At 54.1% G+C, this 14,264-nt stretch overlaps 7 protein-coding genes across 7 annotated transcripts; 4 read left to right on the top strand and 3 right to left on the bottom strand.

Moving 5' to 3' along the window:
- Positions 1-324: 324 nt before the first annotated feature.
- Positions 325-2,835, bottom strand: LTS14_009112 (uncharacterized protein; the record flags this gene model as incomplete). The annotated part of the gene is made up of 1 exon (XM_064841795.1): positions 325-2,835. One exon carries the CDS (start codon positions 2,833-2,835, stop codon positions 325-327), a length of 2,511 nt encoding a protein of 836 aa, XP_064690630.1.
- A 1,011-nt stretch (positions 2,836-3,846) lies between these two features.
- TKL1_2 (Transketolase) lies at positions 3,847-4,140 on the top strand (the record flags this gene model as incomplete). Its single annotated transcript, XM_064841794.1, has 2 exons — positions 3,847-3,903; positions 3,994-4,140. 2 exons carry the CDS (start codon positions 3,847-3,849, stop codon positions 4,138-4,140), a joined length of 204 nt encoding a protein of 67 aa, XP_064690629.1.
- An 80-nt stretch (positions 4,141-4,220) lies between these two features.
- On the top strand, positions 4,221-6,175 carry TKL1_1 (Transketolase; the record flags this gene model as incomplete). Its single annotated transcript, XM_064841793.1, has 2 exons — positions 4,221-4,584; positions 4,635-6,175. 2 exons carry the CDS (start codon positions 4,221-4,223, stop codon positions 6,173-6,175), a joined length of 1,905 nt encoding a protein of 634 aa, XP_064690628.1.
- Positions 6,176-7,241: 1,066 nt separating this feature from the next.
- LTS14_009109 (uncharacterized protein) lies at positions 7,242-7,531 on the top strand (the record flags this gene model as incomplete). The annotated part of the gene is made up of 2 exons (XM_064841792.1): positions 7,242-7,405; positions 7,468-7,531. 2 exons carry the CDS (start codon positions 7,242-7,244, stop codon positions 7,529-7,531), a joined length of 228 nt encoding a protein of 75 aa, XP_064690627.1.
- A 918-nt stretch (positions 7,532-8,449) lies between these two features.
- LTS14_009108 (uncharacterized protein) lies at positions 8,450-9,561 on the bottom strand (the record flags this gene model as incomplete). Its single annotated transcript, XM_064841791.1, has 2 exons — positions 8,450-9,440; positions 9,506-9,561. The coding sequence occupies 2 exons, from the start codon at positions 9,559-9,561 to the stop codon at positions 8,450-8,452; spliced, it is 1,047 nt and encodes a 348-aa protein (XP_064690626.1).
- A 663-nt stretch (positions 9,562-10,224) lies between these two features.
- Positions 10,225-11,946, top strand: LTS14_009107 (uncharacterized protein; the record flags this gene model as incomplete). The annotated part of the gene is made up of 1 exon (XM_064841790.1): positions 10,225-11,946. One exon carries the CDS (start codon positions 10,225-10,227, stop codon positions 11,944-11,946), a length of 1,722 nt encoding a protein of 573 aa, XP_064690625.1.
- A 371-nt stretch (positions 11,947-12,317) lies between these two features.
- Positions 12,318-13,496, bottom strand: LTS14_009106 (uncharacterized protein; the record flags this gene model as incomplete). Its single annotated transcript, XM_064841789.1, has 1 exon — positions 12,318-13,496. The coding sequence occupies one exon, from the start codon at positions 13,494-13,496 to the stop codon at positions 12,318-12,320; it is 1,179 nt and encodes a 392-aa protein (XP_064690624.1).
- Between the last annotated feature and the right edge of the window lie 768 nt (positions 13,497-14,264).

The raw sequence follows: 14,264 nt of genomic DNA, 5'->3' as shown, positions 1-14,264 counted from the left end.
TTGTGAAGAATTTTGACGACTGCGGAGAACTCTTTACCTATCGAGAGCTCATGTATGAAGAAAAAAGCAGGCAGGACATAGTAGAACCAGTGTCGGAGACAGCGCAGTCGCTGTTCCAAGCAAGAATTTTCGAAGCAATCTCCTTCCTGTGAATCGGATGACTTCTGGACCAAGTGGATGCGGGCGCCTATTCAAGAGCGAGGCTGATTCGACATGCCCGGCATACTATGCAAGAGAAGTGAATTCGCTCGAACGCAGCACAAAACAATAAAGAACAAATTATGCCGCCAACCCAAATCTGATCAACGATTTCACTTTCCCATCTCATCGTGGCACATTCTGCACCCTCGTCAACGGCGACTTCATGGGCGCTTGCCCAACAGGCGTCTTAGTAGCCGAAGTAGGACTGACCACCCCAGGACTCGCCATCCCCACCTCCAGATACAGATCCTCTCCATGTCGGCGAGGTGTCAACTTAGGTTCCCACAGTGGACTCTTGAGCACGACTTGCTGATGTGTTTGTCCGTCTGGGCCGTGGACATATTGTACTACCGTGGCGGTGGGACCAGGCGACTTCATCTCAGGTGTGAGTATGACATTCGAGGATGTGTTCGTGCGGCGGCGTCCGCCACTCAATGGTGGCCGTCCTGATGCGGCGCTTGTGACTCGGCCGTAGCCTTTGAGCGGAGAGTCGTGCCTGCCATTCTGCGCACTACTGATGCGTGGTGGGGTAGCCGCGGTCTTGTCCTCGACTGGTTGACGACTTGCTGAGCGCAGATGAGAGGTATCGATGAACAATCTCTTGTCAGCCTCAGCACTATCACCTCGACGTTTGGCCGCCAGAGTCGTCCCGCCGAGACTCGAAGTAGGCGAGCTGATCTGATGTTCTGGCGTCGTTGGCTGCAAGGGTCGAGCACGGCTTGGGAGCCCAGCGCGATCGTCTTGCGATTGCTGTGTTCTTCTACCTCGACTTGGCGAATATGTTGGCGATGGCATCTGCATGGGCGGACTCCGCGGTATGGCTTGATTTGAGCTTCGAGGTATCTTTGGGTACTTCACTCGTGCTATGGGAGAGTGCTCGGCCACTGGACTGAGCTGCTTGTCCTCTTCATCTGGTGGCGTTGGCTCATCTGGATCCGTGCTCTCGAAGCTGGTATCACTTCCGGCGGACTCTCGTTTACTGGAACCACGACGCACTGCTCGAGGTGGATATGTCGGTTTTGTGACCGTGATAGCGGCTGGCGGAGCTTTGCCACGCCGTTGTGGCTCGAGTGAGATGGGTGTGAGAGGTGAGCCTAGTGGTCCAACACCTAGGTCGATTTCAGGACTGGCATAGTAGTCCAGAAAGCTGCCACCGGACTTGGAAGAGGTGCCAGACTTTGGCGGTGCATCTACTTTACGTGTTTCGAATGGTGGAGAGGAGACTCTGATAGGCAATGGCACCCTGAGCACAGAACGAGAAGCTTTTCTTGGCGGCTTGACTGACAGCGTAGGTGGCTTGAGATCTTCTGGCGAAGTTGTGAAGGAGCGTTGAACTGGTTGATTTCTAGTGTCCGGACTCAGCACTGGTGGTGCTGGTCCGTGTGCTTGAGTCGTGGGTGGTCTGCGACTCTCGGGAACTGTGGTATCGTGGCTTAGCGGCGCAATGGGCGAATTCTGCTTTGTTCGCGATGGCATGGGTGGAACATGCCCAGAAGACATCGTAGCAGCTGCCAGACCAGGCTGCCGATACTCCTCGAAGAAAGTCTCGGGCGATCTCATCGTGGGAGTGAATTGCTTAGTCGAAGGTCGTGGTGGCGTTTCGCCTGGCTTCTCGGGCAAGAGCTGTGAAACAGTGCGCAAGGTCTCGTTGCTTCTGTTCACAGCTGGAGAGTGGTGTGGTCCATGGAAAAGTCGAAGAGCATCAGTCTTCTCGTTTTGGGCAGTTTCTGGAAACTGCTGATGATACCATTCGCTTTTGGCCCTCTTGTCTGTAGGTAGCTCGGCTCGTCGTCCACTGAGACCGCCCAAGGGTCCTCGAGGGTCTGCATATGTGTAGTTGAAAGGCGAGAATCGAGGTGGTGCATCGTCAACAAAGTCGTAAGAATCGTGTGGTGACTTGGGAGACTTGCAGATGCCTTTCTGCCGTCTCGCTCGAATGCAGCACCAGACGAGGGTCATGATCACGGCGAGTCCGCCGAATGCACCAATACTGACGTCAACAGCTGCTAGACTGCTCAGATTTGAGGAGCCAGGCGTGGAGGCCGCAACAGCTCCATTCCCAGCCGTGCTGGTTGCAGCAGCTGTGGAAGATGTTGACGGCGCCGATGTTGAGCTTGCTAGAAGTGAGGTAGGACTAACTGTGAAGGTTGCAAGCGAAGAAGCGGTCGAAGAGGACTGGGTGGCTGTCCCAGATTGTGATGCAATCACCGCTGCTGACGTGCTCGTGGTATGCAAGGAACTGCTCGAGCGTGTGGCGCTCGAAGAGGTACTCGTCGCAGCTGCTGGTAATGTGAGTGTGCTATGAGTCGCCGCCACTGCACTCGTTTGAGCAGAGCATACGCCGTATGCATTCTGCTGTTGTGTCTGTGATGGTCCGGAGCAATCCTCCTGCACACAGATGAAAGCCAGTTCACCAAGTGTGTAGCCATCATAGCTGTAGTTGGTGCAGAAGCAGTCAATACTGCTGCTACCGGAGCAGCCGGGGTATTGTTGATGTATGTAGTTTGTGAGACATGGTTGTGCACATGCTGGTAGGGCGGTCTGCAGCTGTTGTGGTAAAGAGTCTCGCGGCAGTAATCTTCGGCCAGTATGTTCATTTATTCTCCCATCAACCCGACTTCTGATGATTGGCATTGTATCACCAGTCCTATAGTACAGTCTATCATGCCCGAGTCCAAGGGAAAGTGGATATATACGCTATGTTTGAAGATCAAGTGAATAAAAGCATTATGCTGAACCAGCAGCGTAGAAGAAAGTAAAGATCAACAGGGCAAAAGAGACAAGAGACAGGGAAATACACAAGGAGATTCGTGAGAGACGTGAGGGAGCGATCTTACCAGGCGACGACACGACGCGGCGACGTGTAGGATATGTATGGGGAGGAGAGCGTGAGGCGCTGTCCACCAACGATACATTGGCGCCGAGCTCGTCGTCATTGCGGCCAGTTGGTATTTGCAGAAGTCCGCGCATGGCGGTTATCTGCATGTTTAGTGGTATCGTGCTTGTCGTTGGCTGATGGTGAGGCTCGGCGCTTAGATGGTCGACTCACGTGGAGACCCACAAAAAGCTTGGGCCGTAAACATCGTGTACTGTACGGTGGTATGGTTTCTGGCGAGCGCTCTGGTGACGGAGATACTGCTCCAAGGGACCAAGTCATGGATAGCAGCCAAGACTGCACATGGTCACGCTGCACTACTGGAGCTCGGAGTGCGCAGAATGATGTCGAGGGTTTTTTACGATGCCGATTTGAGCCGGCTGATTAACACATTCGTAAGGCAATGGTGAGCTGTACTGTAGTACTTCCGGAGCTTCCACCAGAGGTATGCTGAACTTGCTCGACGAAGGAAATTGATCGCACTCCGGCCAGAAGATAATAAAGAACGACAATCATATTTCTCTTCGCTATCTCGCGTGTGTGTCAAGAGCGAAAAGCAACGTGCACGAAACAAGAGGCCATTCTGCCTGAATCTCCCTTCTTATCGGCAAAACCAGACACCGACGGAAAAGCATCCCACCAACAACGCTTTGGTGGGGCCCTACCCTGACGCAACCAGACTCAAATTCTCGACGAGACAAACCAGATCTTTTGATTTGCCTCACAACAAGTTACTTTCCTCCATCAAACCATTGCACAATACCGCAAAGATGGGCAACTACGGCGAAGTAGATCACAAGGCTATCAACACCATTCGAACATTGGCCGTACGTATACATTGACACAAGCTCAACAACTTTTATTTGTACAGCTACAAAAGTATGGACAATGGCTGATATTTATGCTTTGAACAACAGGTCGATGCCACGTTCGCAGCCAACTCCGGCCACCCTGGTGCGCCCATGGGTATGGCACCAGTCGCCCACGTCTTGTTCAATAAGTTCATGACTTTCAACCCCAAGAACCCAAGCTGGATCAACCGCGATCGATTCGTGTTGTCGTAGGTCAACAGCCATACACAAGAGAAGTCTTGGATGTCTCGGGCAATGGCTGATCAAAGCTCAACAGCAATGGCCACGGGTGCATGCTCCAGTATGCCCTCATCCACCTCTTCGGCTACGAGGTCAGCATCGACGACCTGAAGAAGTTCCGTCAGATCGACAGCATTACACCAGGTCACCCTGAGGCACATGACACACCCGGCATTGAAGTCACCACTGGTCCTCTTGGCCAAGGTTTCTCCAACGCCGTCGGTCTTGCCATTGCCCAGGCCCACACTGCCGGCACATTCAACAAGCCCGGCTTCGACTTGATCAACAACCACACATATACCTTCTTCGGTGATGGATGTGCTATGGAGGGTGTTGCTAGCGAGGCTGCGTCTATGGCTGGTCACTTGCAGCTCGGCAATCTGATTGCCATTTACGATGACAACCACATCTCCATTGGTAAGTGGTCACAGCATGAGTGCTCGAGCATACATTAATTATACCTGCAGACGGCGACACCAAGTGCGCATTCACCGAGGATGTCACCAAGCGTTTTGAGGCTTACGGCTGGCACACCGAGTGGGTCAAGGACGGTGACAACGACCTTGAGGGCATCGAGGCGGCCATCAAGAAGTGCAAGGAGGTGAAGGACAAGCCTTCCATGATCCGTCTCACAACCACCATCGGGTTCGGGTCCAAGCTCCAGGGCACCGGCGGTGTGCATGGCAACCCATTGAAGGAGGACGATATCAAGCAGGTCAAGGAGAAGTTCGGCTTCGACCCCAACCAGACTTTCGTTGTCCCACAAGAGGTGTACGACATGTACCACAAGCACGCGTCCGAGGGCGCCGCCGCCGAGCAAGAGTGGGACCAGCTCTTGGAGAAGTACTGCGGTGAGCACAAGGATCTAGGCGCAGACCTCAAGCGCCGTCTCACAGGCAAGCTTCCCGAGGGCTGGCAAAACAAGCTGCCCGTCTACAAGCCCACAGACAAGGCCATCGCTTCCCGCAAGCTGTCAGAGTCCGTACTTGAGGCCATCTACGAGGCTGTGCCAGAGCTGATGTCTGGCTCCGCTGATTTGACTGGCTCCAACAACACTCGCTGGAAGGCCGCCGTCGACTTCCAGCCCCCAAGCACTGGTATCGGTGAGTGGAGCGGTCGCTACATGCGCTTCGGTGTGCGCGAGCACGCCATGGGCGCCGCCATGAACGGCATGGCCGCCTACGGCACCGTGATCCCAGCTGGTGGTACCTTCTTGAACTTCGTCTCCTATGCCGCCGGTGCCGTTCGTTTGTCCGCCTTGAGCCACCAGCGAGTCATCTGGGTCGCTACCCACGACTCCATTGGTCTGGGTGAGGACGGTCCTACGCATCAGCCTATCGAGACTCTGGCTCACTTCCGTGCTCTGCCCAACTGCATGGTTTGGCGTCCGGCTGACGGCAATGAGACTTCGGCTGCGTACTACATTGCTCTTACATCCACTCAGACCCCCTCCATCATCGCTCTCACCCGTCAGAACCTGCCGCAGCTCGAGGGCAGCACGATCGGGAACGCCATCAAGGGTGGTTACACGGCGATCGAGAACAAGGAGGCACAGATTACGCTCGTGTCTACTGGTTCGGAGGTGTCGATCTGTTACGAGGCTGTCAAGTACTTGAAGGATAACCACGGTGTTACCGCTCGTGTGGTTTCCATGCCTTGTGTGGAGGTGTTTGATACCCAGAGCAAGGAGTACAGGATGTCTGTCATTCCTGATGGCATCCCCGCGTTGTCCGTCGAGGTCATGAGCACGCTTGGATGGGAGAAGTACTCGCACGAGCAGTTTGGTCTCAACAGGTTTGGTGCTTCGGGTCCTTATAAGGAGGTCTACAAGGTATGCTGCTACGAGAAGCTGAAAATGCAGAGGAGACCCGTTGCTAATGTTCGTTTCCAGAAATTCGAGTTCACCCCCGAGGGCATCTCCAAGCGCGCCGTTGCCACCATCGAGTTCTACAAGGACGTCAAGCCCCTTCGTTCGCCGCTCAACCGCGCTTTCGTGCAGCTCATCTAGGTCGACGGCCTGTTGTGGGAGTGAATGAGGAAGGAGCATCATTGGGATTGCAAAGTGGAATGCCGTTGTGTATAAGCGAAACAAGATAGAACATATGGAATGCAAACGAGATCATGACACTGTTGTTCTCGACTGTGACTGGGGCGCCATCACGTGGCCGTGGAAGTACTGTAGCAGCTTGGGAGCAGTTGCTCGCGTGTCGGTCAAGCGTCGCTGAAGCCATCATTAATAGCTGCCCTGCCGGCCTATGGTACATTCTATACCATCTCGTGCTTCGTCGGTCTCTGTCTCGCCTCATTCTCGAGTGTAACGGACGCTGACTTGGCCTGATATCAGTCCAAGAATTATGGGCCTCATTATAGAGCCTCTGGGGATGGCGAAAATGGGCGGCGTAGTTGCACCACTCCAGCTCTTTCCTATGTCCATGGAACGGTGAGCGACACGACATTCCCAACCAGGTGGCGCACACCAGCAAAGTTCTTCTAGAAAGCACCTATTCGGCACTTCCCCCACTTGCCGACCGAGAGATGATCGGATGTACAAAACGAGAAGTGGCTTGCGGCGGCTTGCCTGTTCCTGAGCGGGCCGCTGCAGGTGCAGGAGTGATTTCTCAGGCTAAAGTCATGGTGTGTTCAACGCGCATACCGCTACCATGAGTGCTCAAGATTGTGAATCGTGTGCTGGGGTGTTGAGAGACGAGGTGATGTTTATTTTGTTCTGGCAGCTTTGGGCGTGGGCGGGGAGTGGTTATACGATGGTTCCGTTGGTTTGGGAGGGCGGTGGGATTCGTGTTGTTCGGCGGCGACGGCGCAAGGCTGACTTGACCGCCGGGATTGTGCTTTAATTAGACGCTTGTGCCACCTTGCGACAAGAAAAAGTTTGGTGTGGTTGGTGAAGGGGTATATACGTTTTCTATTGCTCGGTCACTCACCTGCGCTTTCTTTCACATCCGTTCTCTCACAATAAACGATCACACGCTCCATCACACTCGCTACATATCATCAACCAACGCAACGGCACCTCGCACTCAAACCACTAAAACTTCACCCATCAACCACATACAACAATGTCCGCCTTCCTCAAAGCATCCGGCGTCCTTGCCACCCTCGGCGCAGCTGGCTACGCGACCTCCTGGAGCATGAAGCACAGCGCCTCTGACTTCTCCGCCAATGCGCTCGCGGCTGCTGAGCACGGCGCCACTGAGCTGTCCGCTGCTGTCAAGCCCAAGCTGTAAGTATATCTATTCGATTATCTCACGCCGTTCATGAAACGTGCTAATTGAGTTGTTCCAGCCCAACAAACTTCTTCCAATACACCGTCGGCTCGTACAAGATCAGCAATGCGCGTGGGATCTAGCAGGTCACGCGCTGAGGTGGTTGGTGGTCCGGGCTGGCGAATGGCATTGGCGTTTGATGCATTTATTGGGATTGGGATACCGAAGAGGCTCCATCAAGAGCTGACGAGCATGCATCTTTTGGCGTCTTGTGGGTAATGGCAGCATGATCTTGATACTTACGAGCCTGTCTGCTGTGGATGATGATGATGGAGTGAGATTGAAATAGAGGATAGAGGGATCGTGGGTAGGCTGTCCATACCGGGTAGGCTTTTATGGAGCTTACCGGGCTGTAATGTAGTTGTACTCTATTTAATACTCACAGTTCTCATGATCCATCCTCATATACCCATTGACTGGTCACAGAGAGGTCACGGGATCATATCAATTCATCCTCATGGCAAGGGAGAAGTAGATCAGGAGAAGCGGATTATCGACGGCTTTCGTGCCCAGAATCACCACTCGCATCATCGCCCTCGAGAGGACCGAGTCACAGGGCAATCGTCTTATGGTCAATCGCTGTACACGTCTACCGACTGGACACAAGAGTAGATAATGAACAGATATCATCGATCCGCGGGATGCAGGGAGAAGAAAGCATGTCCAGGGATGTGCCTTCGGAGGACATGTCGTCTACATCACGCCTCATCCGCTTCGATTGGTAACTTGAGATGGAGAGACGATGGATGAGGCATCCACTGCGAGAGCGCCTGGGACGTGGGATCAGGGACTCCATGCTCGCGAAGTGGCGGAATGCCTAGTTTGAGCTTCAGCAGTGGTTTCGGTCGTACGGGTGATATGATATCATACTCTTTAGCATAACATGCCCCATCCACCCCATCCCATCCCATCATCATCGTGAACCTTCACTTCCACCCATTCTGCACGATTCAATTCCCTTCCACATCCCCAGCCCCACCACTACAATGTCTCCCCCCTCCTCACTTATCCAACCCCAACGCCGCCCGAGTATCATACCCATACTCCAAAACCCCATGCCAATAATTCGCCGTCGTAGGCTTAGCGACCAACCACGCCTCATCCAACACCTTCAGAACCTCCTCCGGCAACGGCCCCTTCTCCAAATCCTTGAGATTCTGCTCCAGCTGCTGCTCGCTACTCACCCCAATAATAATCCCATCGTTCCCGCCATCCTTAATATTCAGCTGACTATGATGCGTCAACCACCGAAACGCCGTCTCCAACAGCGTCAAATTATGCTCCTGCACCACGGGCTCAATAATCCTCAAAGCATCAAACGTCGCATCCTTGAAATACCGCTGCCGATACATCTTCCCCTGCGTCGCATGGGTATCACTATACCGCCCCTCCGCCGGCACCTCCGTACTCTTGTACTTCCCACTAAACAAACCCCCAGCAATAGGATTGTACACCACAATATCCAACCCGTAACGTCTACACGCCGTGATCAACTCCCCCTCGATGGAGCGAGTAATGGCATTATACATCCCCTGCCAAACCGTCGGTCGCACCCAATTATTAGCTCGACACAACATTACCACCTCCGCCACCTCGAAAGCGGTGAAGTTCGAAAGCCCGAACTGCACGAACTTCCCCGCTTTATGCATCTCATCCATCTTCTTCAACGGTTCTTGGAACGGGATACTCCTATCCGCCGCATGCAGGTAGAAGATATCCACGCATTTGGTTCCGAGTTCGCTGAGGCTTTTATCCAGCATCTCCTCTAGTTTCTCGCCTTTGTGTGCGTGCGGCTCTTTCGGGTACCATTTTGTGGCGCAGGAGAGGCCGCGTTCTTGCCATTTGGCTTGGCGGGTGAAGGCTTCGCATTGGCCCGCTACGTAGACGCGGGCGGTGTCGATTTCGTTGTGGCCGGCGGATTGGAATTTGTCGAGGATGCTATTGTAGGTGTCCAGTGAGGTGATTCGGGCGCCGTCTGAGGCTTTGGGGCCGCTGGGTAGCGGGGATGTTAGTGGGACTGGGGTTTGTGTACGTGGTGGTTGATTGGCATGGCTTACAAGGTCATTGTGCCTAGGATGACTCTGGGCTTGCCGGTTCCTGTCATGAGTGGCATTTTGGATGGTACAGTGGTGGAGAAGGTGCGGGAGAATGTGTTCGTGAGGATGGCAGAAGGGGATCGAGAGGAAAGCTTTAGCATTGGGGGAGTTATATGGTAGAGAGGAGCTGTTGCGAATGCACGTCATATGTTATACTTTATCCTCCTGCCTTTCCGGGTTGTCATTGTGGACGGCATTTAGAAAAGCTATCTCCGAACAGTATATGCATGATACTGTATCTCTCATCGCTCGAACATGGCTCCGGCGGCCATCCTCCATCGACCACATTGTTGGCCTGTAATCTGGATGGTTCGAAAGGCTGTTACTGTACATTCGTGAGATACGAGGTAGTGGATGTAGTTCAGGAGAGACGCTTTCGCCAAGTGATCATGTCAGCTCGCATCCCGAACGCCGCGCGCCGCCGCTGTGTGTGACCCTGACCCTGAATGGGATGAGACGAGACGGAGAAGCACATGCAAATCCAACGATCACGCCTTTGTGTACAGTAGCTAGAAATACCTCCCCTTGCGCCAGCGATACCAAGTCATCCAATCAGACCTTGCCGTGTAAGACTACTTGACCCAAAAAATACTGGACTGTCTCGCCTACAATTACACACAGCATTAGTACAGATAATAAGGACGACCTGCCATATTACATGCTTGTCGCCAACCGCATGCATGCCTAAACCAGCACAACTATCTGACTCGGTCCCGCTGCGCTCATACCCTACGAGTAATCATCAACACCAACACACAAGGCAACCATCGTTATTACCACCTGACCACTTCCACGACATCGAAAGCACAGGCGGATCATCCTCAGACCTGGTGCATCTGAGTCGAGACCACTCGCGCCAACCGAGTCCCTTCACCGACCTCACACATCCAGATCAGTTCAGCAGCGGGCGAAGAGCAGCTGACGACAAAGGCAGTGGTCACGGGAGAGAAGCAGCTGAGGGAGGCGAAGCGGAAGGGGATAGTGATTTCGAGCATTGGGGTGACGACGACGACGACGATCTAGACGACCTAGAAGAAAGAGACATGCCATCAGATTTACGAAGACCCTCAAAATCATCCACCGCGATGAACGGCCACGGTGGACAGCATTCACCTTTGCTTTCACAAAACGATAAACATGATGATCCCTCGGAACCCTCACTCTCCCACAGAAGATCCTCCCGTTTCCACGAACGAGACCCGGACGAAATGGCTCGTGCCGCGACACGGAAGAGATATACATACGCCGCCATCTTCCTCGGCATCAGCCTCGTCTCCTTCGCCGTCCAAACCGAAACGGCGGTCTACATCCAACACAACCTCGGCTGGAAGAAGCCCTACTGCATGCTCTACTTCACCCACGGCTCCTGGTCCCTGCTCTGGCCCACTCAACTCCTGATCCTGCGTCTCCAGAAATGGCGCCAACCCTGGCCCGCTTTCTGGCGCCGCCATACTCAACTTCTCCGCCAAACGGGCCAGATGATCGAACATCGCACCCTCAATCTCTCCCCGCTGCAATCCAAGAAGAGTCCCATACCTTACTTCCTCCGCACCACCGCCTATGTAACTTGCGCCCTGACGATAGCGGGAGGGAGCTGGTACGTCGCCGTCGACCTCACAACCGCGAGCGATTTGACCGCTATATACAACTGTTCCGCCTTCTTCGCCTACGCTTTCGCAATCCCCATGCTCCACGAGAAACTCCGCCTCTCCAAAGTCCTCGCCGTCGGCATAGCAATCGTCGGCGTCCTCGTAGTAGCCTACGGGGACTCGGGCTCTGCGCCAGCCAAACACGGCTCTAAATCCGGCGGCGGCAGTGGTGGGCCTCATGCACCTGAGGACGTGGAGGCGGGGAATCGGGCGCTGGGGAATATCGTCATCGGGATAGGGTCGGTGTTGTATGGGTTCTACGAGGTTTTGTACAAGAAAGTCGCTTGCCCGCCCGAAAGCTGCCCGCCGGAGAAGGGGATGCTGTTCGCCAATACTTTCGGCTCTCTCATGGGCTCTTTTACCCTCCTCGTGCTTTGGATCCCGCTCCCAATCCTCCACCTCACCGGAATCGAGAGCTTCGCCCTTCCAGTGGGGAAAGCAGCCTGGGTTCTCCTGATCTCCGTGTCAGCGAACGCCATCTTCTCTGGTTCCTTTCTAGTGTTGATTTCCCTTACGAGCCCCGTGCTCAGTTCCGTGGCGGCGTTGTTGACGATTTTCCTGGTCGCGTTGTGCGACCAGATGTTGCCGCCGCCGTTGTATAGTCCTTTGACTACGGCGGCGATTGCGGGGGGGTTGTTGATTATTGGGGCTTTTGGGCTGTTGAGTTGGGCTACTTATAAGGAGATGAGTGAGGAGGGGGAAAAACATATCGAGGAGAGGATCGTGGATGAGAGTGAGGAGGAGGAGTATTGAGGTTGTGTTCTGTGATAGGTTTGGGGCGGTGCTTGGTACTGGGATTATGGAGGGCTGGGCGGTGTGGTGTAAATGTGTTTGCGTCCTGCGACTTAGCGAGGTGTTTTGGAGGGCGTGATTGTGGGATGGGATGGGTGCCTGACTTTGGCCGCCTGTGCTGGGACTTGGGACATATATCGCATCTATCTACCTCATCTAGCCGCGATGATATAGATCTAGAGGAGTCTGAAGATGCCTTGCTCGAAGACAGGTTCCCATGCTCCGTAGTAAGCAATATCGTCGCCGTCCTTGTCTTCGTCGTGGCCCGGCTGAAACGTCATGTCCAGCGAGAGTAGCATTAGGACTCAAGCAAGTCTGACGATATCGGTCTACTACGACCTCGTCATGCCGAGTCGGCTGAGAGCTTGCTCGATCTCGTCGAATTTGTGCTTGATGTCAGCCATGTCCAAATCTTCTCCGTCACTATCGTCTTCGTCTTCACCGCTGTCGTCAGCATCATCATCACTCTCCACATCATCATCATCATCTTCCTCGTTCTCACTCTCCACACCATCCTTGCCATCCCCTTCCATATTCACATCCTCACCCCCAACCCCACGCCCCTCACTCCCTTTCCCCACCTCCCCCTCCTCCTCAGTAGCAATCAAAACCGCCCTCGCACTAACCATCCTCCCCAACCCCAACAACCTCCCCACCTCCACCAACCTCCTCGCATATCGTCTCGCCGCCCCCATCTCCTGAATAGCCTCCGCCGCATGAAACGCCGGTCCATAAATCGCAAACAATGGGCCCCCACTTATCCCCTCTTCCTGCACCAGCCTCTCCAATTTCTCAATCATGACTAGTACCCCGCCCGCCATCGTCGCGAAAGCCGACTCCGGTAACTCGCGGCGGAGCCGAGCATGTTTCGCACTTTGATAGGCTTGGTTGAGGCAGTTGAGGTAGATTAGTATGTCCACTCGTCGTTTATCTGAGGCTTGTCGCTCGGATGCCGGGAGGTTGCAAAGGCGGCAGCGACACGACGGGATGCGGTAGATCTTGCCGAGAAATTTCGCGCGGGCTGGGAAGGGGGCGAAGGGTTCGTGGTAATTGATCGTCAGCTCTTCGTCCTTTTTCACCTGGACGGTCGTGAAGAGGTAAGCGAGTCTCTCGTCCGAGGACTCGCTCAACTCGCTATTTGGGAGACAAGCATGATTCACCCTCGCAATGGTCTTGTGTATCACTACACCTTCCTCTTCAACCTGAGCGTTGCGATCGAGAATCTCCCGTAACCTGTTCGCCGCATCCTTCTTAGTCGACGTATTTAAGGCTTTATTCCCACTCGAGGGGTCGTCGAAGCCGCCGCTGAAAGTCAGGATGCTGTCGCGGTCTTTGGGCCGGAGTGCTCGGAAGGAGGTCAGGAGTTGGGTGTCGGATTTGAGGAGCTTATTTGAGATCCGCCAGGTCGCGCGTTCTTCTAGGACTTTCGTGCCGGGTGGGAGGTCGGTGTTGGCGAAGAGGCCTTGGCCGTGGAGGGGAGAGGGGGCTTCGTGGTAGAGCGATGTGGTCATTGATGGCGATTGCAAGGGTATGTTGCGTATGTGTAGGAAAAGAAGGATGCTCTTGTAGGACGCATGTCCGGATGTGCGTATTGATTTGACTGGGTTCGGTCTGTTTGTTGGTCAGTAGCTTGAGCTTGCTGTTTGCATTTGCATGTCCCGCTGCCGGATGTCACATGCTGTGATTCTCGGGAAGGCACAGCACAAGTGGCGTGAGCAAGGTGATGTGATGTGCGTAAAAGTTGCTTGGAGGGCTACCTAGGGTATACTGCACTGCCGAACGCCACCTTGGGAGCTGTATTGTCAGCTCTTGGAGTCCTCGCCAGCTGGAGCGTGTGTCCAACTTGCGTGGTCTTTCCTTCTGTGGCATTCAAGCATCCCTGTCTCTCCAATATCACGGGCTATGGCTCCAATATGAGACCGTGGCGCTCACAGTCAGCTACCGGCACGGCATGATACTTCGGTGCAGATGCGGACGGGCATGAAGGGTGTGATGTCTACCAATCACAGGCATCTGCAAGTATACTCGCAAGTCGTTCGAGCGACCTTTGATCTTGCTCGTCGAACCCATCCACGACTGCGCAGTCAATATCAATAATTGCCACAATCTGCAACATGTCAGCACAACCCATCACCTCAAGTCATTGGCCTACTCACGGCTCCATCCTTCACTATCGGCACCACAATCTCACTCTTCGAGTCGCCGTCACAGGCAATGTGACCTGGAAACTTCTCCACATCAGGTACTAGCTGTGTAGTCTTGTTTGCCGCTGCAGCACC

Source organism: Recurvomyces mirabilis, assembly GCF_035927965.1.
Source record: "Recurvomyces mirabilis strain CCFEE 5264 chromosome Unknown scaffold_29, whole genome shotgun sequence".
NCBI classification, from domain to species: Eukaryota; Fungi; Ascomycota; class Dothideomycetes; order Mycosphaerellales; family Teratosphaeriaceae; genus Recurvomyces; species Recurvomyces mirabilis.
The sequence above is the reverse complement of the archived record's forward strand: the minus strand, read 5'-3'. Positions and strand labels throughout refer to the sequence as shown.